Source organism: Physeter macrocephalus, chromosome 2, assembly GCF_002837175.3.
Source record: "Physeter macrocephalus isolate SW-GA chromosome 2, ASM283717v5, whole genome shotgun sequence".
Classification (NCBI taxonomy): domain Eukaryota; kingdom Metazoa; phylum Chordata; class Mammalia; order Artiodactyla; family Physeteridae; genus Physeter; species Physeter macrocephalus.
The window spans coordinates 22,790,954-22,815,195 of NC_041215.1; the positions used below are offsets into that span (position 1 = coordinate 22,790,954).

The 24,242-nt window shown below is 62.1% G+C and overlaps 2 protein-coding genes and 1 long non-coding RNA gene across 8 annotated transcripts in view; 2 read left to right on the plus strand and 1 right to left on the minus strand.

Annotated features, from left to right (window-relative positions):
- THOP1 (thimet oligopeptidase 1) overlaps positions 1-7,481 on the plus strand; it is an 18,275-nt gene extending 10,794 nt beyond the window's left edge. The window contains exons 6-13 of one of the 6 annotated variants that reach the window (XM_028500811.2): positions 1,675-1,835; positions 2,858-2,993; positions 3,196-3,562; positions 3,643-3,844; positions 5,648-5,834; positions 5,945-6,073; positions 6,666-6,825; positions 7,073-7,204. In XM_028500811.2, the coding sequence (XP_028356612.1) occupies positions 1,675-1,835; positions 2,858-2,993; positions 3,196-3,562; positions 3,643-3,844; positions 5,648-5,834; positions 5,945-6,073; positions 6,666-6,817 (1,334 nt within the window). In that variant the 3' untranslated portion in view covers positions 6,818-6,825; positions 7,073-7,204. The other 5 variants (XM_007120467.4, XM_055081648.1, XM_028500812.2 and 2 more) reach the window with 5 other exon arrangements.
- Positions 7,482-7,918: 437 nt separating this feature from the next.
- LOC129391719 (uncharacterized) lies at positions 7,919-13,654 on the minus strand. Its single transcript, XR_008616356.1, has 4 exons — positions 13,619-13,654; positions 11,290-12,758; positions 9,911-10,048; positions 7,919-8,453 (listed from the first exon to the last, which is right to left on the minus strand). It is a non-coding gene; the product is annotated as an uncharacterized lncRNA (long non-coding RNA).
- A 377-nt stretch (positions 13,655-14,031) lies between these two features.
- MEX3D (mex-3 RNA binding family member D) lies at positions 14,032-20,847 on the plus strand. The gene is made up of 2 exons (XM_024134485.3): positions 14,032-14,661; positions 18,644-20,847. The coding sequence occupies exons 1-2, from the start codon at positions 14,058-14,060 to the stop codon at positions 20,014-20,016; spliced, it is 1,977 nt and encodes a 658-aa protein (XP_023990253.1). The 5' UTR covers positions 14,032-14,057; the 3' UTR covers positions 20,017-20,847.
- Positions 20,848-24,242: the final 3,395 nt, after the last annotated feature.

Sequence of the window (24,242 nt, forward strand, 5' to 3'; positions counted from 1 at the left end):
GAGAGAGTCATGTACGCACATAACACTTTGCTTTCTTTCCCTAAATCTCAGTCCTAAGGCAATTTCCTCTAGGCGTCTTCTCTGTAAAGGCGCCATTCTCTGTTCATAGTCAGTCATTTCTCCAGAGAACCTTGGAGGTCGGTTCCTCTCATTTGTTTTCACCCACTAGTCCTGTGTAATCTCTTAGTTTGTATCTTCTTGTAAGTCAGAACTCACCCCCCTGCCCCGCCCCGCTACCCAGTACTTGCTGACCAATGTCTTTGTATCCGTGGGCTTCCAGGTCCTGGTCTTTCTGGTGGGGTACGGTCCCCTGCTGTCATCACTTACTTAGATGCTCATTGTTCCGACGTGGCCTCGCGGAGCCCCTTCAAGTGGACGTGTCCCTGTGATTCTTCAAGCACCCGCTATCTGACACAGGGTGGGCCGGGCTCACTTTGTCCTCTCCCTGGCCCAGCCCAGCCCGGCCCTGGCAGGATAGTCAGAACTGAGGTCTGGCTGCTGGGTGTGCTCCCAGATGCTGGGAGCTGTTGCTTCTAGGCGCCCCCGGCCGACGAGAGCGGTGCACACACACGCGCAGACACACATCCGTGAGTGCCTGCCAGTGCCTTCAGCTCAGGTCGAGCACCTAGGGATTCGCCTCGTGGCGCCCCTTCCATGCTTTCACCACCTTGTCCGACGGTGAGAACCGGCTCCCGGATAAGTGTGAGGCTGGGAGAGAGTCACAGGGTCTTCCGGTCCCAGTAGGGAGGAAGAGCCGGTTCAGGGTGAGGGCAGCTCTCCCTAAGCTGTTTCTTGTTGGGTTAGGTTTCGCGTCACTGGCACACCTGTCAGGGCCTGCCAAGACAGCCCACCTGAGGGGGATCCTCGGGGGTTCCTCCACCCCTCCCTCGGCGCCCAGGCCCCAGGGCTGAGCTGGGTGGCCAGGGTTCCGAGTGAACTGGCCTCTGAGGTCGGAGCGGGGCGTGAGGGGTGGTGGCCTTGCATCGCCCGGGCTGTGAGGCACAGGTCCCTGGAGGTTTTAGTCTGAGGGCGATGCACCCAGGTCTCCATGCTAGGAGGACAGGCCAGGTTGGAGGCCAGCCATTGCAGCAGTGCTGACAGCTGGGATGGGGCGGGGGCACCACCCAGTCAGGGCTGCCTGGCGGGTTCTGCCTTCCCCTGGTGCCATCCGCCCAGAAAGGACACAGAGGAGACAGCAGCCCATGCCATCCCGGGGTGGACGCCGTCCCGGGCTGGAGCCTGTCCAGGGGTGGACGCTGTCCCAGCCTGGAGCCTGTCCTGGGGTGGAAGCCGTCCCGGGGTGGGCACTGTCCCGGGGTGGACGCTGTCCTGGGCTGGAGCCTGTCCCAGGGTGGACACCGTCCCGGGGTGGAGCCTGTCCCAGGGTGGATGCCGTCTTCGGGTGCAGGCTGGCCTGGGTGGAGCTGAACATAGCTTTTCCTCCCTGAGGGCGTCCTGATGAGGAGAGCAGCAGCTGTCTGAGGTGGGAGAGCCCTCGACTTGGCTCCTTTGGGTGCCGAGTTGGGAAGTGGGCATGTGGGTAGGCCGCACCGGGCACTGTGTTCCCTGCTGGCTCCCGTTCCTCACTTCCCATGCGGGAGGGACGCCCTCCCTTCCCGCCTCGGTCAGGCAGCCCACGGGTCCTTTCAGAGCCCCCCGATTTGGCTCCCACAGGAGGGCTCCCTGAGGATTTCCTGAACTCGCTGGAGAAGACCGAGGATGAGAAGTTGAAGGTCACCCTCAAGTACCCGCACTACTTCCCCCTCCTGAAGAAATGCCACGTGCCCGAGACCAGGAGGAAGGTGGAGGAGGCCTTCAACTGTCGGTGCAAGGAGGTGAGGAGCCCACCTCTGCCGGCTCAGTGCCCGGAGGGGCGCCACGAGCTCGCTCTGCCCCTAGCAGGTGTCCAGGGGTCTGGCTGCATCCCCCAGGACCCCGGGGCGGGGGTCTGAGCCTCTTCCTGAGCTCGCCCTTCTGCGCCCTCGCTCTCGAGCCTTAGCCTCAGGTCCTCTCCCTCTGCGGTGTTGCCGGATGCCCGAGGAGCTCGGATTCGCAGATGGCCCCCCATCCCCTCTCTGTGCCTAGCACGTGGGCTAGGCCTTCTCGCTGTGGCCCGGGCACAGCCTTGACATCCAGACATCGGTTCCTGCGTGGACGCTTGTGTTTGGTCCATACCGCGTGTGGCTGCAGTCTGTGCTTCTGCCACTTAGCATCTTCAGTAGATGGGGGCTGTGCATGAGCCCTTCATCTTCCCCGCAGATACCACTGGTGCTTGCTTGGCCTCGCGGGGGATGCGGGGGGCACGGGGGACAGTCCTGCGTCCCCTCCTTGGGCTGCAGACAGGCCACGTTGGTCCTGTGGTGACTGGGGGCTCCCAGGAGAACCCCACAGCAGAACTGGAGAGGTGGCCCCAGAGAAGGTGGCGTAAGCCTGGGGCCGGGCCTCAGCAGCGAGCCATGGGCCACCTGCAGCAACAGGTGTCTCACCGTCCAGGGGCTGGGCGTTCGGGCGCCGTGGGGATGAGCTGCTGTCTGCACGGCAGCCGGGTTTGTATTGTTGAGCCCGGGGAGGCCCCTTGGTGGCTCCTGGAGAGCCTGGCTGCATTGCTTCCCACCCTCGAGCTTAGAGCCCATCACGGTTCACACCCTTTCTGGTTCCAAAGGACCTGTGTTTATAAAGACCACGTGGTAGGACAGCACCAAAGTGTCTAGAAATCCAGGCCAGGAGGAGGAGGGAGGAGGACTGGCTGTGCCCGCCAGCGGCCTGAGAGCCCTGCCCGCCCGCAGAGACCTGGCCCGGGGCCCCGCGGGGAGGGCATGGCCCACGGTCCCCAGTGCCGGCCGTCTCTGGGTTCCAGGAGAACTGCGCGATCCTCGGGGAGCTGGTGAGCTTGCGGGCCCAGAAGTCCCGCCTGCTGGGGTTCAGCACGCATGCCGACTACGTGCTGGAGATGAACATGGCCAAGACCAGCCAGGTGGTGGCCACTTTCCTAGGTAACCCCGCCTCCCCCTGGGGCCCAGTGGGGAGCGGGGTCAGGCGGACCTTGACTGGACACGGTGCTGCCTGAGACCCCACTGTGTCAGCCCTTGGGGGTCGCCGTCCCGGACCCTTCATTCTGCCTCGAGGGGCACGGGGTTGGGGGCAGCTGGGGGGCCGCCCCAGGGACGTAGCCGAGCCTCTCCCCTCCGCCCGCAGATGAGCTGGCCCAGAAGCTGAAGCCCCTCGGGGAGCAGGAGCGGGCCGTGATCCTGGAGCTAAAGAAGGCCGAGTGCCAGAGGCGGGGCCTGCACTTTGATGGGCGCATCAACGCCTGGGACATGCGCTACTACATGAACCAGGTGGAGGAGACGCGCTACCGCGTGGACCAGAACCTGCTCAAGGAGTACTTCCCCATGCAGGTGGTCACGCGCGGGCTGCTGGGCATCTACCAGGAGCTGCTGGGGCTGACCTTCGACCTGGAGGAGGGCGCCACCGTGTGGCACGAAGACGTGACGCTCTACACGGTCCGGGACACGGCTTCGGGCAAGGTCATCGGCAAGTTCTACCTGGACCTCTACCCTCGGTGTGTGCTTGGGGGAACATGTCGGCCATGGGCCGGGGATCCTCTGCGGAAGCTGGGCCTCACGCCGCGTCCCTCCCCAGGGAAGGGAAGTACGGGCATGCGGCCTGCTTCGGCCTGCAGCCGGGCTGCCTGCGACAGGACGGGAGCCGCCAGATCGCCATTGCAGCCATGGTGGCCAACTTCACCAAGCCCACGCCCGACGCACCCTCCCTGCTGCAGCACGATGAGGTGGAGACCTACTTCCACGAGTTTGGGCACGTGATGCACCAGCTCTGCTCCCAGGTGGGTGCGGGCGCTGGGCTGCGGGCAGGAGGTGGGGAGGGCCCGGGCGCGCGTGGTCCTCAGGCATGTCCTCGCCGCGGGATTCTTCAGCTGACGTCACCCCGGACGTGGCGACGCCCTCAGCGTCAGCTTCCATCATCAGACTCCACGCGCTGGGCATGTAAACAACGGAAATGGATGTCCTGGAGGCTCTGGAGGCTGGAAGCCACTGATCAAGGTGTCAGGGCTGGTTCCCTACATGTTAAGTACATGTACTCAAGAGTTGCCTTTAAAAAAAAAAAAAAAAAAAAAAAAAGAAAGGAACGTTGCCTGCAAGTCTGGTGACAGCCTTTGATGAGAACCAGAGGGAAGGCTCTGGGGCTGGAGCGCCGCACCCTTTGAGGCCCTGGGGCTGCTGCCAGTCTCCGTGGAGGCTCAGCAAGTCCCAGTGACTTCCCCACGTGGGGCCCCCAGCTGAGCGGCCGGGCCCAGGACCCACTGCTCGCTCAGTCTTCCTGCGGTCAGCTCTCCGTCCTGAGAGCGATGCTCTCACAGGCTGCACCGGAGCGCGTGGGGACAGTTCACTGAGCTGTGCAGCCGCCACTACTGCCATGTTTTGGAACATTTCCATCACCCCAAAAGTGTCCCTCACGCCCTTAGCTATCACTCCCCTCCCCAGCTCCTGACAACCAGGAACCCACTCTCTGTGTCTGTGGATCTGCCTGTTCTGCACGTTTCCCATCAATGGAATCACACACCGTGTGTCCTTCTGTGTCTGGCTTCTCTGACTGAGCGTCGTGTTCTCAGGGTCCGTCCACGCTGTAGCGAGTGTCAGGGCTTCACCCGTCTGCGTGGCTGAGGGACGTCCCCGTGTGTGGGGGGACCTCTTATTACTAGTATGTTTATGAGCAGAAGGTTTTGACTTTGAAGTTCAGTCTATTAACTGTTTTCTTCCACGTTTTGTGTCCTATGGAAAAAATTCTTCTCTAACCCGAGGCACTGAGTTTCTCCTGCCTAGTTTCTTCTGCCTTTTCTGCCTAGAAGTTTTGTAATCAAGCCTTTCATTTTGTTGTTGTCCACTATGGTGGAGTGTTGTCTGTGGTGTGAGGCTGGGAGTCACCCTCTGTCACTACGTTTTCGCCACCGATCCCCACGCAGCCACGTGTGATGTGTGTTTCTGTTTAAAGACACCTGGTCTGATAGCAATTGTTGATTTGCTCACAGCGGGGTTGTAACCCTCGCCTGAAGGAAGCTTATCTAACACACGCACTGTCCCCGTGAGCACGTCACCGCCCTCCTGCACTTGGGACACCAGCCAACACTTCAGCTGTATGCTCGGAGCCGTGTTGAGCAGAGAAATCACCCCAAAAACACAAAAATGCACACATTGGGGCATTCAGCAAACCGTGAGAAGGACGCTTGTTTGCAGTTGGGGCTGGAACCGGAAGTTGGGGGTCGAGTGACCCAGGAGTGAGGAGGCAGCTTCTGCCCTGCTCCCTGGGGCCTGGGAAGGACATGCCCGGGTCACTGGGCCCGTGTGGACCCACACCTGCCGGGCCTGGGTTCCAGCCGCACTGCATCAGGCGCCGTGTATTCAGGAAGAATTTCAGGCACGAAAGAGGAGCAAAGAGCGCCTGCCAACGGCCGCCATCCGGATGCACCGTGTCCGCGCCTTTGCCTCCTGGGTGCGGGGCTTTGGCTGGAGAGCGTTGGCTCCATGGGTGGGGAAGGGGCGCAGTGATCCACGGGATGGCGGGCTCTGTGTCCCGGGCAGGTCTGGGGTCCAGGGTGGGCCCTGCTGCAGCTCCACAGCCCGCCTTGCAGGCCGAGTTTGCCATGTTCAGCGGGACACACGTGGAGCGGGACTTCGTGGAGGCACCGTCGCAGATGCTGGAGAACTGGGTGTGGGAGGTGGAGCCGCTGCTCAGGATGTCCCAGCACTACCGCACGGGCAGCGCCGTCCCCCAGGAGCTGCTGGACAAACTCATCAAGTCCCGGCAGGCCAACACAGGTGCGGCCGGGCCGAGGGAAGGGAAGGGAAGGGGGCTCCCGGACCGCCCGGCTAGAGAGGGCGGCCTGGACACAGAGCCAGTTCCATGTCTCCTTCCTCCCGCCCCCCAGGCCTCTTCAACCTGCGCCAGATCGTCCTGGCCAAGGTGGACCAGGCCCTGCACACGCAGACAGCCGCAGACCCGGCCGAGGAGTATGCCCGCCTCTCCCAGGAGATCCTCGGGGTCCCAGCCACGCCAGGTAGCCACGTGCGAGCTGGGCCCACCTTAGGGGTCGGGGTGGCGGCCACTGCCCGGGTCAGAAGGATCATCTGGTGGCGTGTGAAGGGGAACCAGCTGACACCCTCCGGCCAAGGCCCGCAGACCTCTGGCCTCTTCCCGCCTCAGTTCTTGGGCCGGTCCCTCCCGCTGTGGCCCGTGGAGGCCAAGGGTGGGGTGGGCGGCCCTGCACGTGCTTTCTGGAGAGCCTGGAAGGGGCAGGAGAGGGCTTCATGCCCCAGACGGAACACGTCGACGAGGTTTGCGCGTGCGTGTTGGTGCGGACACCGCTCCCTCGTGAGCGCTTTAACCCGCGCTCTCCCCGTGGCAGAGGGCGAGCCCTGACTCATTCCTCGGAGCCTCGGCACTGACCTTGTAAGAGGCTTAGGGGTGAACCCTCGTGAGCTTCAGCAGAAAGTGGGCAAAGATTTGTGTCCCTGCGCTGAGTTGCTTGCAAGGTCCGTTTTCTAGAGGTGTTGGGCCAATTCTCCCTCTAGTGGCAGGGGTCTCAGACAGGGCTGCTTTGAGGCCCCCGCTCTCGGGAAGGGGCACTGAGGGGCCAGGGGGCTGGGCAGGAGCCTCTCCGCGTGTGTCCCAGGGACCAACATGCCTGCGACCTTCGGCCACCTGGCAGGCGGCTACGACGCCCAGTACTATGGCTACCTGTGGAGTGAGGTGTACTCCGCAGACATGTTCCACACACGCTTCAAGCAGGAGGGCGTCCTGAGTGGCAAGGTGAGAGGCTGGTCTGCCGCGCAGACCAAGATGGCGGTCCTCGGCCTGGGCCTAGATGCCTGTGCCACCCGCCTGGGCGTGCCCAGCCCTGAGGGCCCTGCCCTGGATCTGCTCCCCTGCCCTTTGTTCAGCCACAGCAGAGGTGGCCACACCCACATCCCCAGATCCCCTCCCTTGGATGCTGATGGCCCCTGGAGCCAGGGGAGGGGGTACTCCACCCTCCTGCAGCCCCGCCCCCTCTCGGCAGGTGGGCATGGACTACAGAAGCTGCATCCTGAGGCCCGGCGGCTCCGAGGACGCCAGTGTCATGTTAAGGCTCTTCCTGGGTCGGGACCCCAAGCAGGACGCCTTCCTCCTGAGCAAAGGGCTGCAGGTTGAGGGCTGCGAGCCGCCGGCCTGCTGACGGCACAGGGTTCTGCCCACCCCAGCGGGCCGGGTGCCTTAGTGCCCCGCCGGGGCGGGGGAGGGGCCGCGTGTCCCCCCAGCCTGAGTCCCCGGCGGCCGGCCTGGGCCAAAAGTCTCCACCTGGACGTGTCTGGAGAGCCTGGCGTCAAGGCTCCCACTTGTTGCACTAATGCAGCCCCTTCCTGGGGAGCTTTCCCGGTTAAAACATGGTTCTTTGAAATGCAGCCATTAAAAAAGACTCCAGTCCTGGTCTCTGACTGCCGTCCCTTCCACCACAGGAGTGGCATGGGGGCCGTCACTCTGGGGGGAGTTCTGACCTTGGTCGGGCATCAGCCCCGGGGCCGTTGAAGGCTGCTCTCTGCTGGTGACGCGTCTGGGTCACTGGGAGACAGCTGAGCTATGGGGTGAGTTCAGACGGGGATGGCCCCCCTACCCTCGCCGGGCTGACTCTCCATTGACGGGGTGTCAGTCTCCTGCCGGCCTCTTGCCCATCACTCTTTGGCATCTCGGGGGCTGTGACTGGCGGGAGCTGGTTCTGGCGGTGGGCACAGTTGCAGGAAGCCCGGCCGGGGCTGTCCCTGTCCCCGTGCCCTGTCCTCCTGATCACGGCCAGCTGGCTGGCCCCCTCTGGTCACGGGCAGCTCGTGAAGTCTGGACCACAGCAAGGGACCGCCTTCCTGGGTCCTAGCAATTTTTCCAAAAGGCCTTAGGGATGTGTTTTGGTGGCAGTAGGAGGGTGCTGCCCCACTGGAGCGGTAGCGTGGGTCTGGATCATCCCGTGTGTCCCTCCCTGGCCTTTGAGCTCCTCGGGAGCCCTGCCTCCGGCCCTTCGTCCCCACAAAGGACGCCAGGCAGCGGAGCGAGGGCGCGGGCAGTGCCCTGACCTTCTCCCCGGGGCCCAGGCGGGAAGGCCGTGTCACGCCCCATCCTCCCCTCAGCCTGCCCGCCCGTTCTCACCTGTCCTGGGCCAGTCGGCTGTGGACCAGGCTGTGGTGTCTGCCCTTCTGCCGCACCGGCTCAGCTCCCTGCACCTACTTCTGTGTGCCTTCTGTGTCCTGGGCTGGTCGCTGGCCCAGAGCCAGTGGGTGGGCGCCCCGTGGCCGGGAGGGCTGTTTGTATGAATTACCTGGGGCTCAAAACGGAGCACAGCCGGCCTTCCATCCGGGCACCTCTCGATGGATATGGAAGTGGCGTGTTGGGGCCTGGGCGCTGCTCGTCTTCCCCTGCACCGAGCCCCCAGATGGTCCCCGTCAGAATCCAGGTGTGGCGTTGGCACCCCGGCTGTGTGCCGGGCAGTCCTTTGCAGGAGCCACAGGCCTCGGGCTGGTGGGCCACAGGGTTCCCAAGCGGGCAGGTCAGGACAGAGGGTGAGGCCTTTCCCCGGGTCCAGGGCCCTGACTGAATGCCGGCTGGAGGCCCATCTGCTCACCGCCCACCCCCCAGCCCCTGCCCTCACATCAGCCCCCAGGGCTGAGCTCAGGTGTTTGATGCCCAGGCTCCCCGGCAGCCCAACCCGTTCCCAATCCTCCGTGGTCACTGAAGGACTTGGAAGCAGGTTGCCCCACAGAGACTGTTGTTCTCAGAGCCCTGGGCAGGGGGCAGGGAGGACGGGCACAGGGCCTTGCTGGGGTGTGGTCGCCAGGGCAGCCGGAGCAGCCTCCACACCGTAAGTGAGAGCATCTCACCAAAAACGGTACGTTTCTCCAGCCGCCCTGGGACCTGAGCTCAGGTCCTGGCGCAGGAAGGGGCAGCAGTGCAGCTGTTACCTGTCACTAGGGGTCGACTGTGGCCCGGTGCCACCTCTTAGATCCTCCCCCATCCCCTTCCAGGGTTGCGACAGGACCCCTGCCAATCGGGTTCTCACTCCTCCCCAACATCCCCTACTCCTTCTCCATGAAGGTGGAAGGAACACATTTTTTAAAAGGATGGAACTTGGGCTTCCCCAGTGGCGCAGTGGTTAAGAATCTGCCTGCTGGGCTTCCCTGGTGGCGCAGTGGTTGAGAGTCCGCCTGCCAATGCAGGGGACACGGGTTCGTGCCCCGGTCTGGGAAGATCCCACATGCCGCGGAGCGGCTGGGCCCGTAAGCCATGGCCGCTGAGCTTGCGCGTCCGGAGCCTGTGCTCCACAACGGGAGAGGCCACAACAGTGAGAGGCCCGTGTACCACCAAAAAAAAAAAAAAAAAACAGAATCCACCTGCCAATTCAGAGGACACGGGTTCGAGCCCTGGTCTGGGAAGTTCCCACATGCTGCGGAGCAACGAAGCCCGTGCGCCACAACTACTGAGCCTGAGCTCTAGAGCCCACGAGCCACAACTACTGAGCCCGCGTGCTACAACTACTGAAGCCCACAACTACTGAGCCTGCGTGCTACAACTACTGAAGCCCGCGCACCTAGAGCCCGTGCTCTGCAACAAGAGAAGCCACTGCACTGAGAAGCCTGCGCGCCGCAATGAAGAGTAGCCCCTGCTCACCGCAACTAGAGAAAGCCTGCGCGCAGCGACGAACACCCATCACAGCCAAAAATACATTTATGTGTTTATTTATTTATAAAAAAAAATTGAAATAAGCGTCTATCCAGGGATGAATCGATACAAAAAATCTAGTCCCTCCACACGCGGGAGCATCACTCCGCCGTGAAAAGGAGAGAAGCCCTGACACTCGTTTACAACGTGGATGTACCTTGAGAACACGACGCTCAGTGAGAGAAGCCAGACACAGAAGCACGCTGTGATGTTAATTGTAGGTGTCAACTTGACCGGGCTGAGGAACGTCTGGATAGCTGGTAAAACATTTCTGGGTGTGTCTGTGCTGATGTTTCTGGAAGAGATTAGCATTTGATTCAGTAGACTGAGAGATCTACCCTCACCCATTTGGGTGTCATCCGACCCATCAGGGGCCCAAGTGGAACAAAAAGGCAGCAGAAGGGCAAGTTCCTTCTCTCTTCTTAAGCTGGGACGTCCCTCTCTTCCTGCCCTGGAGCTCCTGGTTCTCGCGCCCTTGGCCTCAGACTGAATCACACACAGCCCTCCATAATTGTGTGGCCAATTCCTATGATAAACCTCTGCTATGCTCTGTTTCTCTGGAGAACCCTGACTGCTGTGGCCACGGTGTCTGATTCCGTGCATGTGAAATGTCAAGAGAAGGTAAATCTGTAGATGAGTGGTTGCCAGGGCTGGGGCTGTAGGGGGCTTGGGGGTAATGGCGCAAGTGTAGAGGGTTTCATTTTCTGGCCGATGATCATTTTTTTGTTTTGGCCATGCCACCCGGCTTGCGGGATCTATCTTATTTCCCCAGCCAGGGATTGAACCCAGGCCCTCAGCAGTGAAAGTGCCAAGTCCTAATCACTGGACCACCAGGGAATTCCTGATAATGTTCTAGAATTGATGGTGGTGATGACTGCACAACTCTTGAATTTACTAAAAAAAACCACTGAATTGTGTACTTTTAAAGGGTGCACCTTAATATGTGTGCATTATATCTCAAATTTTAAAAATAAAACAGTATCAGGGGGCTTTCCTGGTGGCGCAGTGGTTAAGAATCCGCCTGCCAGTGCAGGGGACACGGGTTCAAGCCCTGGTCTGGGAAGATCCCACATGCCACGGAGCAGCTAAGCCCGTGCGCCACAACTACTGAGCCTGCGCTCTAGAGCCCACGTGCCACAACTACTGAAGCCCGCGCACCTAGAGCCCGTGGTTCGCAACAAGAGAAGCCACTGCAATGAGAAGGCCGCGCACCACAACAAAGAGTAGCCCCCACTCACCGCAACTAGAGAAACCCCACGCACAGCAACGAAGACCCAACTCAGCCAAAAATAAATAAATTTATCAAAAAATATATATATATATGTATCAGGGGTTCAGGGAACCTGACGTCTGTGCACAGATCCTGGCCCCAGAGGTGTGGGGAGCCAGCTTGGCGGGAGACAGAGGGTCCCTGGCAGCCTTGGGGAGAGCAGGCAGCCCACATGGGCCCATGAAGGAGCCTGGATGTACAGCTGCCTGGCCGGGAGTCTTTAAAAAATGACAAAAATCAACTTAGGCCGAATGCAAGAAACTCACCCCACATGGGAGTACAAAGTGATTCCGTGGACTTCCCTGGCAGTCCAGTGGTTAGGACTCCGAGCTTCTACTGCAGGGGGCACAGGTTCGATCCCAGGTCAGGGACATTCCATGTGCCACGGTACAGCCAAAAAGGGGGAAAAAAAATCGATTCTGTTTACATGAAGCCCCAGAGGAGGCAAAACTGGTCCAGGTGACCGACAGAGAGGGAAGAGCCAACTGGGTCCTGCAGCCACTCATCTGGGCAGGAAGAGCTTACGCACAGGGCAGTGAAAGCAGGTGCCTTTCATTGCATGTAAATTTTATTTCAAACCCAACCCAATTCACAAAAGTAACCATGAGCCCACTCCAAAATCAACTGCCACAAGCACATTTTAATAACTGGAGAGGGAAGACTGAAAGTGGAAATGGTGCAGGGAAGGCAGTTTTGTGGTTTCATATTCTTTGGCAACAAAGTTCTTTTCCTTGACTATTATTCTCTCAAAACATGACCTTGGGGCTTCCCTGGTGGCACAGTGGTTGAGAATCTGCCTGCTAATGCAGGGGACAGGGGTTCGAGCCCTGGTCTGGGAGGATCCCACATGCCGTGGAGCAACTAAGCCCGTGAGCCACAACTACTAAGCCTGCGCGTCTGGAGCCTGTGCTCCGCAACAAAAGAGGCCGCGATAGTGAGAGGCCCGCGCACCGCGATGAAGAGTTACCCCCGCTTGCCACAACTAGAGAAAGCCCTAGCAGAGAAACGAAGACCCAACACAGCAAAAATAATTAATTAAACTCCTACCCCCAACATCTTAAAAAAAAAAACATGACCTTGGATGAGGCACCACTGCCACCCCGCCTTGGACAGTGCTGGAGGGGCGCCCAGCAGCCGAGCTCAGACCCAGGCCCCCACCGAGCCTCACTGGCCATGGTGTTTTCATCACAGTGTTGCCTCAACACGTTTTAAAACTAATATATGTGTAGCTAAAAAAAAAAAAAAAAAAAAAAAAAATCACTAAAATCCCCATCATGGAAAATAGCCATGCCCAGCCCCATGCTCCCCGGACCAGACCCCCTTTCAGCAGTTTTGGTGGCTTCTGGCATTTTCCTCCATGTCTCTAAAGTTATTTATGATGCTTCTCCCCTTCCTCTTCCTTTTTTTTTTCTTTTAGAAATTTATTTATTTATTTTTGGCTGCCTTGGGTCTTCATTGCTGCGTGCCGGCTTTCTCTAGTTGCGGCGAGCGGGGGCTACTCTTCGTGGCAGTGTGTGGGCTTCTCATTGCAGTGGCTTCTCTTGTTGCAGAGCACAGGCTCTAGGCGCAGAGGCTCAGTAGTTGTGGCTCGCAGGCTCTAAAGCACAGGCTCAGTAGTTGTGGCGCATGGGCTTAGTTGCTCCGCGGCATGTGGGATCTTTCCCCACCAGGGCTGGAATCGGTGTCCCCTGCATTGGCAGGCGGATTCTTAACCACTGCACCACCAGGGAAGTCCCTGAACATAAGTTATGATGAAGTAATTAATACTTCCGAGCGAGCATTCAAGCACACAAAAGAGAAGTCCAAGACCTTAAGAGAGGAACTGGGGTCCCTTAAGAGAGGGGGAGGGGCACCTGCCAGGGAAGACAGAGTTCGTGAAGAGAGGTGACGAACTCTGGGCCATCCAGTCGTGGACAGCTGTGGCCGAAGGACTCCATGGGGTGGGGGGCAGGTACCCAGGTCGGGTGAGGATGGCAGTGGACCAGGTGAGAGGCCAGTGCTGGACAAAAGGGGCGGGCCGTCCCTTCTCCAACCCAAAGAGCCCATGCAATTGGCCTGAGGTCCGGCAGCCAAGCAGGGACGAGGGTCCGGGTCCCCTCGGAGACCCGGTAGGACGACCTGGGTGGGGTCTATCCCAGCCCATCCATTCACCAAAAGAAATCCCACAGGGGGAAACCGGACGGCTCCTTCGCCCCAAAGGAAAAAAGAAGGCCCTGAAAGGCCGCTGGAGGAAGGGCCACCGGGACAGGCTGGATTTAAGCGTGGGCACGCTAGGCTGCTCTCTGAGCATTAGAGGGCGGTGCTCACGTCCGAGGGCTCTGGCGGGTAGAAACCAGCCCAAGCCGGGAAGCACCACCACGTGGCGCGACCTCGGCTCGGGGCACACTCCCGGGATGGAGGATGTGGGTGCCCGTGACCTCCCGGGGCGGGGCCCTAGGGGCCAGGTGCGTGCGGGGATCGCGCGGGGGAAAGGGGGCAGAGTCTGGAGGCCAGCCCCGGCGCTAGGGGCCTCGGGGGAGGGACACCGGCCCAGAGGCGAGGACTAGGGCAAGGCGCCTTCGCGCCCCCAGGGCCCCGGCCGCCTCGGGCACCTACCTGCGGCCGCGCCCGCACGTGCCACCGCGCCCGGCCCGCCCCAAAGCCTGTGGCGGGGGTGGCCGCGCCACGTGACCGCCCCGCCCGCCCCGCGCGTGCGCCCTGCCCGGCGCCCCATTGTTGGCGGCAGCCGCGTCACGGGGGCGGGGCCGGGGCGGGGCGGCCGGCGGCCGGAGGGAGGCGGCGGGAGGGCGGAGGGAAGGAGCGTCCGCGCCGCCGCCGCCGAGGAGCCGCCACCGCCGCCGCCTAGAAGCAAGCAGAGCCGCGCCGCGCCGCCGCCGCCCGCGCCCGAGCAGCCCCGCCGCCGCCCCGCCCCGCCGCTGGATGCCGGCGGCCGGCGGCCGAGCTCCCAGAGGCGGAGGGCGGCGGCGCGGGCGGCGGCGGCGGGGGCGGCCGGCGGCCGGGGGGCGGGAGCGCGGGCCCGAGCGCTAGCGCCGCCATGCCCAGCTCCACCGGACAGCCCGACGGCGGCGGGGGCAAGCGCAGCGGCGGAGCCGGGGCGGCGGTCGGGGGGGATCCCAGCCCTGGTCCCCCGCCGCCGCCGCCGCCGCCCCCGCCCGAGGGCGCCGAGGAGGCCGCGCCCGCGCCCCGGCCGCCGCCCGAGCCCGACGACGCGGTCGCCGCGCTGCGCTTGGCCCTGGACCAGCTCTCAGGGCTCGGTCTGGGGGGCGCGGGCGACCAGGACGAGGAGGGGGCGGCCGCGGATGGCGGGGACGGAGCGGTGGCGGCGGCGGGAGGCGCAGAATGCGGGGCCGCGGCGGAGCCCGCGCCCCCCGACGGACCCGAGGCGGGCGCGCCCGGGGTGGCCGTGGCCACCGGCCCGCTGCCGCTGCTGGAACCCGACGTGAGCCCCCCGCCACCGCCTCGGCCGTCGCCGCCAGACGTGTTCGCGGGCTTCGCTCCCCACCCCGCGGCCCTGGGTCCCCCGACGCTGCTGGCCGAGCAGATGAGCGTGATAGGCAGCCGCAAGAAGAGCGTGAACATGACCGAGTGCGTGCCCGTGCCCAGCTCCGAGCACGTCGCCGAGATCGTGGGTCGCCAGGGTGAGTGGCCGCCGTCGGGGGCGCCTCCCCGGGGGTCCCCGCATGGCTCGCCCCGGGAGGGCCTACCCAGCCCAGCCCGCGGCTGGACACCAGACCCCGGCCACGCCCCGCGTGGGCTTGGGCCTCGGTGGCCGCCTGTGTGCCTTTGTCCTGCCGCTGGCCGCGGGAGAAAGTTGGGCGCAGCCCGCGCTCCTCCCCTCGGCGCTCCGGCCCCGCTGCCGCCTTTGTCTGGGCGCCTGCAGCCGGGAAAGGCCCCTGCGTGCAGCTCACTGCCCGGGCCCTGGGCCGCCAGCGGTGGCATCCTGGGGATAAGGGGGCCGGGCTGGGCAGTGCCCGCTCCACACCCAAAACTGGCACGGGGCGGGTTCGCTCGGGTTTGGGGGGGTCGCTGGGGCTGGGGGCGGGGGCGCTCCGGCAATGTCAGGAGATAAGTTTGGCGGCACAAAGAGGGTGCATCGAGACTTGCCAGCCTGGGCACCCTGCTGGGGATGGGGAGCAGGACTGGATGAGAAAAGATCCCTACCGGGTTCTCAGCCCCCAGTCAGGGATTTGGGGGATGCACAAGGACCCCCCTGTAAAAGCCGCTTTTGAGGTCCGGCCCCACAGCCCTCCCCTGGCCAGGTGGCCAGCAGCAGACCCAGGGTGTGCGGGTCCCGGAGCGGCATTGTCGGAGTGTCCCTGTGGCTGCCCCATTGTTCTCTTTGTTAGAGAGCCAGGCTGAGATTTGCAGGGTGACATCAGGCCGGCGGCCGCTCATTGGCCCTGGAGCTGCGGGGCGGGCGGGCTGGAGGGTGGTGGGCAGTGCCCGGCACAGCACACACCCACCCACCCTGTTAGCTGCCTGCCCACCAGCCTCAACTTTCCTGCCCGCACCTCCGGGCTCCCTGCTGCTCAGCCAGGTTCTAGAACTTGGGGTGGGGCCTGGGCGGGGCTTGAGGTGGGGCTAGGGGTCCTTGCCTCTGGACCCTCGGTAACAGGAGCTAGAGAAGGGTGTGGGGGCCTTTAGTCTCAAGGTGACCTGTCGCCCTAACTGCCACGAGCAGAGGACCACAGGGATGCCCTGGACACCGTTCTCTACTAGCTCCGGGTGGGTGGGGCCATGAGGTGGCAAGCCCTCTGGCTTCGGGCGCAGGTACGTTCAGTCATTCATTTGTCCTCCCCATGTGTGGACACAAGGAGGACCAGGCGTGGTGCTGGGCCCGGGGACCCGCTGTTAGGAATGGGAGCCGGGGGGAGGGGGACCCGTGAACCGTTCTCTGGGCCCTGCGGCTACCGGCAGGCACCACGAGACCACGACCGGACGTTTCCCCTCTGCCACCCAGTTGCCTCCGTCCTATTCAGGACATCACCCCCTGCCGCCCCTGTCCCCGGTAACCTCACTGGGACCTGTAACAAGACAGCCGCTTCCCTGCTGAGTGTCCAGGAGCCTGTGGAGGCCGAGGCTGGGGGCTGTCGCCCGAGGTCATGAGCCTGATCCACCCAGTGGTGGAGCCTGAGGACGAGCCCCACGTGAATGCGCGTATCAGCCCCCCAGAGGTGCAGGCCGCAAGCAGGGAGCGCTGACCCCTGGCCTACACGCTGAGCAGTCTGGTGGCCGCGTCGCCAGGCTCCACGCTGACCTCTGGTACCGCGTGTCCCTCTGGTACCCGCTGGTACCCAGGGTATCAGCCTGGGTTCCTGCGGATGGCAGACAGCAAGGCAGGCTCTGGGGGTCCCTGGGCCCTGACAGCCCTCCCTGCAGACTAGGGTGGCCCTGTGATTCAGCAGAAGAGCCCCTCTCTGTGACGGGGGTAGAGCACCCCCCTTGTTGTGAGGATTCGCTTATCCCAGCACTGGGCCAGCACACTGTAGCCACCCCATGAGTGGGGTGCGGGGCACCAGGGAGGGGAGTACGAATGCCAGGACAGCTTGGCAGCTGCAGCAGCCCTTGTGTCTCCCCACTCTAGAAGCATCTGTGGCTCCTAGCTTCTGCCACCAGTTCTCAAGCACAGCCTGGAAGACTCTGTGCCCTTCCTCTGGTTACCCACCCCCCTGTCCACCCTGTGGGTCCCTGGACATGGAACCTGTCCCTTCTTACTGCTCTGCTGTCCCTAGGGCAGGGGGCATGGCCTACCCTGAACTTATTCTTTTCTGTCTGACCGCAGGCCCACGGCCACCCCCTTCTCCGGAGTGCAGGGTCAGGGGGTTCACCTGCCCAACCTCCTGTGCTGACGAGAGCCACAGATCCGGGCTCACCCTTTCCTGGACACCCCCTTGCTGCTCTGTGAGCCTCGGTTTTCTCAGCCCTGAAATGGGTCCATGCACCTTCTGGGCACAGGCAGGAGATTATAGCCCCTGCGTTGCTCTCTCCTCCCGGAGGCTGAGGGGCCCAGAAGGTGCCCTGGACCCACTGAGAGGCAGCCTCAGCCTGCCCCGAGGTGTACCCCAGAGAGGATCCTGCAGCCTCGGGTCACAGACAGGGAGGGAGAGGCTGCAGGAGCGGAGGTGCTGCCAGAGCCAGTCAGCAGGGCCCGGATGTGAACCCTAGTCTCCTGGCTCTTCCTGCCCTGCAGGGAGCAGGGGTGAGTCAGGAGAGAACCTTCCACCTCCAGAAGGTGCCCTGGACCCACTGAGAGGCAGTGCCTCTCAGGGGCACCAATGACCAGAGGCAGCTGTGGTGGGGGGGCTGCTGCCCTCTTTGCGCTGGGGGTGAGGCTGCCCCCCGCCCAGGCCCCATGTCTCTGACTTCCTTGGCTGCAGGCAGACAGCTCGTCCCGCTAACTTTGTATTTTCCCTCGCTGAGAAGTTAGCCACGCTGTTATTCCGCTCAATGCCGCTCTCTGTTTGCACTGAAACAATATCCCTGTGTCCCTCTGGCCTCCCCAGAACTTGGGGGTGGGGGGTCCTCCCAGACTCCTGGGCCCGGACTCAAGATGCGTCAGAAGGCCCCTGGGCGGGGGTGTGGTTGTCAGGGCCCCGGGCCGGCCATGCCTGGTGTTTAGATGTCTCAGGGGCAGCTTCCAGTCGACCTCGGGAGGGCCGCCTAGGTGGTGGGAGAGGCGCCCAGTCAAAGAACCTGCTCGACTGACCCTCTCCCCCACGGACACCCTGGCCCCCTTCCGCAGGGTCAGCCTCCCAGCCCAGCCCAGCCCACGCAGCAAAGATGAAGCCACAAGGCCGTGTCCCCAAGCTTCCCCTCAGAGGCTGGGACCACTGGGGGCCTTTGGAGGCATCCTGATACGGGGCCCAGGAACTGCTCTTGGGGGAGGGTCACATGGTCAGGAAGAAGTCGTAGGCCATTTCCACAATCCGAGCCTCAGTTTCCCCTCCTGTCGGGGAGTTGGCGTCAGAGGGTCTGCATTAGTGTCCTAGGTCTGGTACAATGAACTGGATGGCTTGAAACGATAGAAATGAACCCTCAGTTCTGCAGGGTGGAAATCAGGGTGTCGGCAGGACCATGCTCCCTCCAGGGGAGAATCTGTTCCGGCCTCTCCCCGGGCTCCTGGTAGTGCTGACAGGCCTTGGCGTTCCTGGGCTCGTGTCCACCTCACCCCAACCCTGTGCTCCGTCTTCACAGGGCCATCTTCTCTTGTGTCTCTACATGCCCCTCCTCTATAGTGACACTGGTCATTGGATTCGGGGCCGCCCTAATCCAGCATGACCTCACCCCAACTAGTTACATCGGCAAAGACTTCATTTCCAAATAAGGTCACATGCTGACATTCCAGGTGGATATGGATTTGGGGGGGACACCTTTCAACCGAAAACAGGGTCCCTCCTTGCCTTTGGGACAGTCCCCCTGTTACAGAGCAGGGGGGTGCAGGACCAGAGTGGACACTGAGGCCCAAGGCTGGAGGGAGGGACGCCGAGTGCCTGAGGTCACAGCCCGAAGGTGGGGCCTCCTAACCCAACGCACCGGCTGGCCCCTGCAGCTGCCGCCCAGGAGGGGCTGTCCTGGGGAGGGGTCCCTGCCCTCACTGCGTCTCCCCCTCCCCCACCGCAGGGTGCAAGATCAAGGCTCTGCGCGCCAAGACAAACACGTACATCAAGACGCCGGTGCGTGGGGAGGAGCCGGTCTTTATCGTGACTGGCCGCAAGGAGGACGTGGAGATGGCCAAGCGTGAGATCCTGTCGGCCGCCGAGCACTTCTCCGTGATCCGCGCCACGCGCAGCAAGGCGGGCGGGCTGCCCGGTACCGCGCAGGGCCCGCCCAACCTGCCGGGACAGACCACCATCCAGGTGCGCGTGCCCTACCGCGTGGTGGGGCTGGTGGTGGGCCCCAAGGGCGCCACCATCAAGCGCATCCAGCAACGGACGCACACGTACATCGTGACCCCCGGGCGTGACAAGGAGCCGGTGTTCGCTGTGACGGGCATGCCCGAGAACGTGGACCGGGCGCGCGAGGAGATCGAGGCCCACATCACGCTGCGCACGGGCGCCTTCGCTGACACCGGCCCCGACAGCGACTTCCACTCCAACGGCACCGACGTCTGCCTGGACCTGCTCGGGGCGGCCGCGGGCCTCTGGGCCAAGGCCCCCAACCCGGGCCGCCGGCCCCCCGCCCCCACGGCCGGCCTCCGGGGGGACGCTACTCTGGGCACCCCGGGGGGCCCCGAGGCCTTCTACGCGGGCGGCCGAGGGGGGCCGACCATGCCGGTGCCGGACGCGGACCCCACCAGCCCCTACGGCGCCTCGGGCAACGGAGGCTTCACCTTTGGTGGGGACGGTCCGGGGGCCCCCGCGGGGCCACCCGCCCCCGAGGACTGCGACTTCGGCTTCGACTTCCTGGCGCTGGACCTGACCGTGCCCACCGCGGCCACCATCTGGGCGCCCTTTGAGCGGGCCCCGCCCCTGCCCGCCTTCAGCGGCTGCGCGGCCGTCAACGGGGCCCCCGCACCGCCCGCCCCAGGCGCCCGGCGCAGCAGCGGGACCGGCACACCGCGACACTCGCCCACGCTTCCCGAGCCCGGCGGCCTGAGCCTGGAGCTCCCGCTGGCCCGCCGCCCTGCTCCCGACCCGGTGGGCGCCCTGCCCTGGCGGCCCCCGCAGGGCTCCCTGGCGTCCTTCTCGAGCAGCGCCAGCTTCTCCCCGGCCACCTCGCTGCCCAGCAGCTCCTCGGCCTCCTCGTGCTCCGCGCTGGACTCGAGTGCGTCGGAGAGCGGCCGCAAGGCCCAGGCGGCCCCGGCCCCCAACGCCTCCGTGGCCCTGGCACGGGAGTGCGTCGTGTGTGCCGAGGGCGAGGTGATGGCCGCGCTGGTGCCTTGCGGCCACAACCTCTTCTGCATGGACTGCGCCGTCCGCATCTGCGGCAAGAGCGAGCCCGAGTGCCCGGCCTGCCGCACGCCTGCCACCCAGGCCATTCATATCTTTTCCTAGCCGGTCACCTCGCCGCGCCCGCGGCCCCCAGAGCCGTCCACGGACGCGGGGTGGGTACGCAGGGCCGGGTGGGGAGGAAGGGGAGGGGGCGGGCGGGGAGAGCGGCGGGCTGGCCAGTGTTTACAGACGAGCTTTAACTCCGGTCCCAAACGTGGAGACGGCGACCCGGCGGCCCAGTGACACCTCAGTTCTTAACAAATGACAGTATTGAGTCGACAGGTTAAAATAAACCAGAGAGAAAAGGCCTGCTTGCACTTTTTATTTAAGACACCCCCCCCCCCGCCCCAGGGTGATCTTTTTAAGGAAAAAAAACACGATTTTTACAACTCTCCTGGTTGTCCTTTTGTACGTAGCTGATATCGATTTGACAGTGTTTGTTTTCCCACGGCCTCAACCTCTGCAGAAACTTCCAGGAGGACGGCTCCCTTTTTGGGGCCAACTGGTTACACTTTAGTATGTAAGCCGCGCGCAGGCTGGAGGGGGGCGGGGGGAGGGGGCGTCCACAACTTTCTTTTTTTTTTTTTTTTTTTTTTATTAATCCCTTTCTGCTGTGGTTTCTGTTGACCGTTTTTTAATTTTTTTGTTTTTTTAAACTTTTACTTTTTACCTCTTGTGTACATGTAGGGAATTTATAGGGAAATATGTACTTTATGGAATAAATTTTAAGAAAACTAAAATATATTTTATTTTAAATAAAGTAACGGACCTTTAATCTTACACAGCTAAATTACTGATTATATATTTGCTGAGCTGACCTAAGGGTTCAGAAAATTGTATCAAGAGTTTTATTTTTTGACTTCAAAGCCTTCTTAATAAAGTCTTTTTACTACACGTGAGCCCTTGGCCTGGTGTGGGGTTGGTGGGCATGAGGGAGGGGTGGGGGTGGAGGGCTCAGATCCAGCCCCTCCCCCCCTAGTCTTCCAGATACAAGAGTTAGGGCTCAGGATACCCCAGTTCCAGGCGTTTCCACAAGCCAGGTGCTGTCTGCATCAGGGCTGCACCTAAAGGTGGTCCAGCCAGGTCCCCTTTTCCTGAGGCTCAGGACCTGACATCCCAGGGGACAACCAGCCATGGGGACGGCTGTGACCCATGTGGAGGGGATGGTGCCAGGTGGTCGCTTCCTAGGGCATCCCCAGTAGGATGGAGTCCACCTGACATTGTACAGACGGGAAAACTGAGGTCTGCAAACCTTCCAGGATGACTCCTAACACCTCCCAGTCCCCGAAGGACATCTGAGTGATGAGCCACAGATGTTGTCCCCCTGTCACCTAGTTGGGAGCAGAGGACCATGGCCCATGGGGCTGCTGGACACATTTCTTCAGGATTGGGGTTGGCCTGGAGTCGAGGACTGGGGGACCATGGGTTGGATCGTGGTCAGCTGGCAGTTGCCACAAAAGTTCCAAAGGCGGGGAAGGAAGCGCTGGAGTGTGTGGAGGATGGGGTGTGGTGACAGGGAGGGGCCCAGGACTGCTCCAGGGACAAACCCAGGGGCCAGGTGACCACAGGCTGCTGGCTTGAGGAATGGGCAATGAGGGGTCTGGGGGACACAGCCCGCTAGGAAAGCTAGGAAGGCATAACAGAGCAGCCTGGAGGGCTTCCAGGAGGAGGCCAGGGGCTTGGGGTGACAGGAGCGTCTGATGGGGCAACAGGGATGGAGAGGAAGTAGCCAGAGATGGACAGGGCACCCCACGAGCGAGTGATGGCCACATCAGATCCTCCAAATGAGAGTAGTAGCCCCAGGTTGCAGGGCCACAGGTGGGTCTCAGGAAGGGCCACATACACGCAGGGTTCTGCCCAGCCCTGCTGGAATTTCCCCATCTGTAAAATGGGCATACACCTGGGACTTCCCTGGCGGCCCAGTGTTTGAGACTCCATGTTTCCACTACAGGGGGACAGGTTTGATCCCTGGTTGGGGAACTAAGATCCCACATGCCGCACAGTGTGGCTCAAAAAAAAAAAAATGGGGATACACCTAGGTACAAGCAACCAGCTCTGATGAGAGCTTACTAAAGGGTATTTGCAGGGACTTCCCTGGTGGTACAGTGGTTAAGAATCCACCTGCCAATGCAGGGGACACGGGTTCGAGCCCTAGTCCGGGAAGATCCCACGTGCCGCGGAGCAACTAAGCCCGTGCGCCACAACTACTGAGCCCGCGTGCCACAGCTACTGAAGCCCATGTGCCTAGAGCCCGTGCTCTGCAGCGAGAGAAGCCACCGCAATAGGAAGCCCGCGCACCACAACGAAGAGTAGCCCCCACTCGCCACAACTAGAGAAAGCCCGTGCTCAGCAATGAAGACCCAATTCAGCCAAAAATAAATAAATTAATTTTTTTAAAGGGTCTTTGCAGATATAATTAAGAATCTTGAGATGAGATCATCCTGAATTAGGGTGGCCCTAAATCTAATGTCCTTATAAGAGACGGAGGAGACTCAGACACACAGGGTGAAGCTGTGTGAAGACGGAGGCAGAGGCTGAGGTGATGCAGCCACAAGCCCAGGGATGCCTGGGGCCCCCACAAGCTGGAAGAGGCAGGAAGAATCCCCCCTCACCCCGCCTGCCCTGCAGCCTTCAGAGGGATCGCGACCCTGCCACACCTTGGTCTCCGACTTCTGGTTTCCAGAACGTGGAGAACAAATACCTATTACTTTGTGGTAATTTGTTACAGTGCTTCGGGAAACCAGTATGGGTGGGTGGGAGGGCAATCCTTAACCCGGGGCCAACCCACACTTCAGCGGTGGAATAGTTGTGGCGCCAGTGGCCCCAGCTGACCTGGAGCGAAGTCAGGCCATAGAGGGTTACGGAGGCAGCAGGGACTTGGGGCATGGAGACCACCCCCCTGCAGTCTGGCCCCAAGAGCAAGAGGAAGAGCTGTGGCCGCCCCCACCCCAACCTCCGCCAAGGGGTCTATGGTGGTGGGCGTGCGTCCTCGGGAAGGAGGTGGGACCTGGAGCCTGAGTGAGGGTCCCGACAGGGGTGGGCAAAAGGGGTGTTGGCCTGGCGTCTGTAAGGAATTGGGGGGCCTCTGGGGAGCTGCAGGGAGTGGGCTTGTCAGTTTGCTCCTGAAATAAGAGGAGAGAAGGGCCCCAAAGGGCCCAGGTGCCCAGGAGCTTGGCAGGGGATCGTGGAGATTGGGTGGCTGAAGGACCCACGAGGGGAGGGTCAGGCCCAGGGCAGAAGCCCAAATCCAGACCAGCCAAAGCCAGCCCCCTGGAGGGGGTTTCTGAAGATGCAATGGTTAACAGGGTGGCCCCCCAACCATGGGCAGGGCTGTCACCCATGCTGGTCTGAGGAAGTGCTGTCCCAGGACTTTCCAGAAACACCTGAGGAGTCTGCTTACTGCTGAGTACAGGGTTGTGAACATTGTAAGTGTGAGGCCAGAGACACTGCAGCCCTCGCGGAGAGAGATGGCCAGGCCAGGATGAATTCCTTACCTTGCCGTCTGAGGCCCTGGATGCAGTCCTGCCTGAAGGTCATGTGTCCCAACCTCTGTTACAGGCACCAATAAGCTCTTCTTCTTTGTTTCAGCCGCTGTGAGTTGGAATAACTGAAACTCACAACCACCCACAGGGACCACATTCTCAGTCAGGGAGCTGGAAAGCATTTCCGGGGGGGTGGGGAGGAGGGGAAGCAAGTGAAGTGTGCTGGGCGCCCAGCTCCCTCACGCCAAGGCCTGGCCAGTGTCCTGAGTGCAAGCTCTCGTCCCCCTTGGCAATTGGCTCTCTTGGTTCACAGGTCCAGCACACCAGGGTGACCCTGGTCCAGTGTCTTGTCCCGGCATGACATGGGTCACCATCTTCCCAGACTCCAACATCTGTGTCCTCACTGCCCAGCAGTTGAGCGAATGTTCCATATTTTAGATTTTTGGTCACGGCAGAGCCCCACTCTAGTAAGAATTTCTGTGTTGGTGAAAATCTGGCCTGTCTCTGCCACAGAGAACAGCGGGCTCAGATCATGGTGCCCCCTTGCCAAAGCTCCTCAAATTCCCCCAAAGAGAGGCCGACGGCAGGCTGCAGAGTCAAGTTCACTTTAATGAAAAAAGAACAAACCCAAACACAAGTCTGGGTTGAACAGTCATGCCACGAGGCAAGGACCCCCACCTCCTATACCCCCTGCACGCTCCCCATGCTGTCCCCGAGGACGTCCCCTCTGGGGGAGCAAGGGGGACAGAAATGGAGCCTGGGTCCCGGGCGTCAACATGCAGAGGTCCACCTTGACCCTCAGGGAAG

Bases quoted from the DNA above. Each gene is read 5' to 3' on its own strand.
- MEX3D (XM_024134485.3), top strand. From the start codon at position 14,058: ATGCCCAGCTCCACCGGACAGCCCGACGGCGGCGGGGGCAAGCGCAGC. The intron at 14,662-18,643 runs GTGAGTGGCCGC...CCCCCACCGCAG, and splicing joins CGAGATCGTGGGTCGCCAGG to GGTGCAAGATCAAGGCTCTG.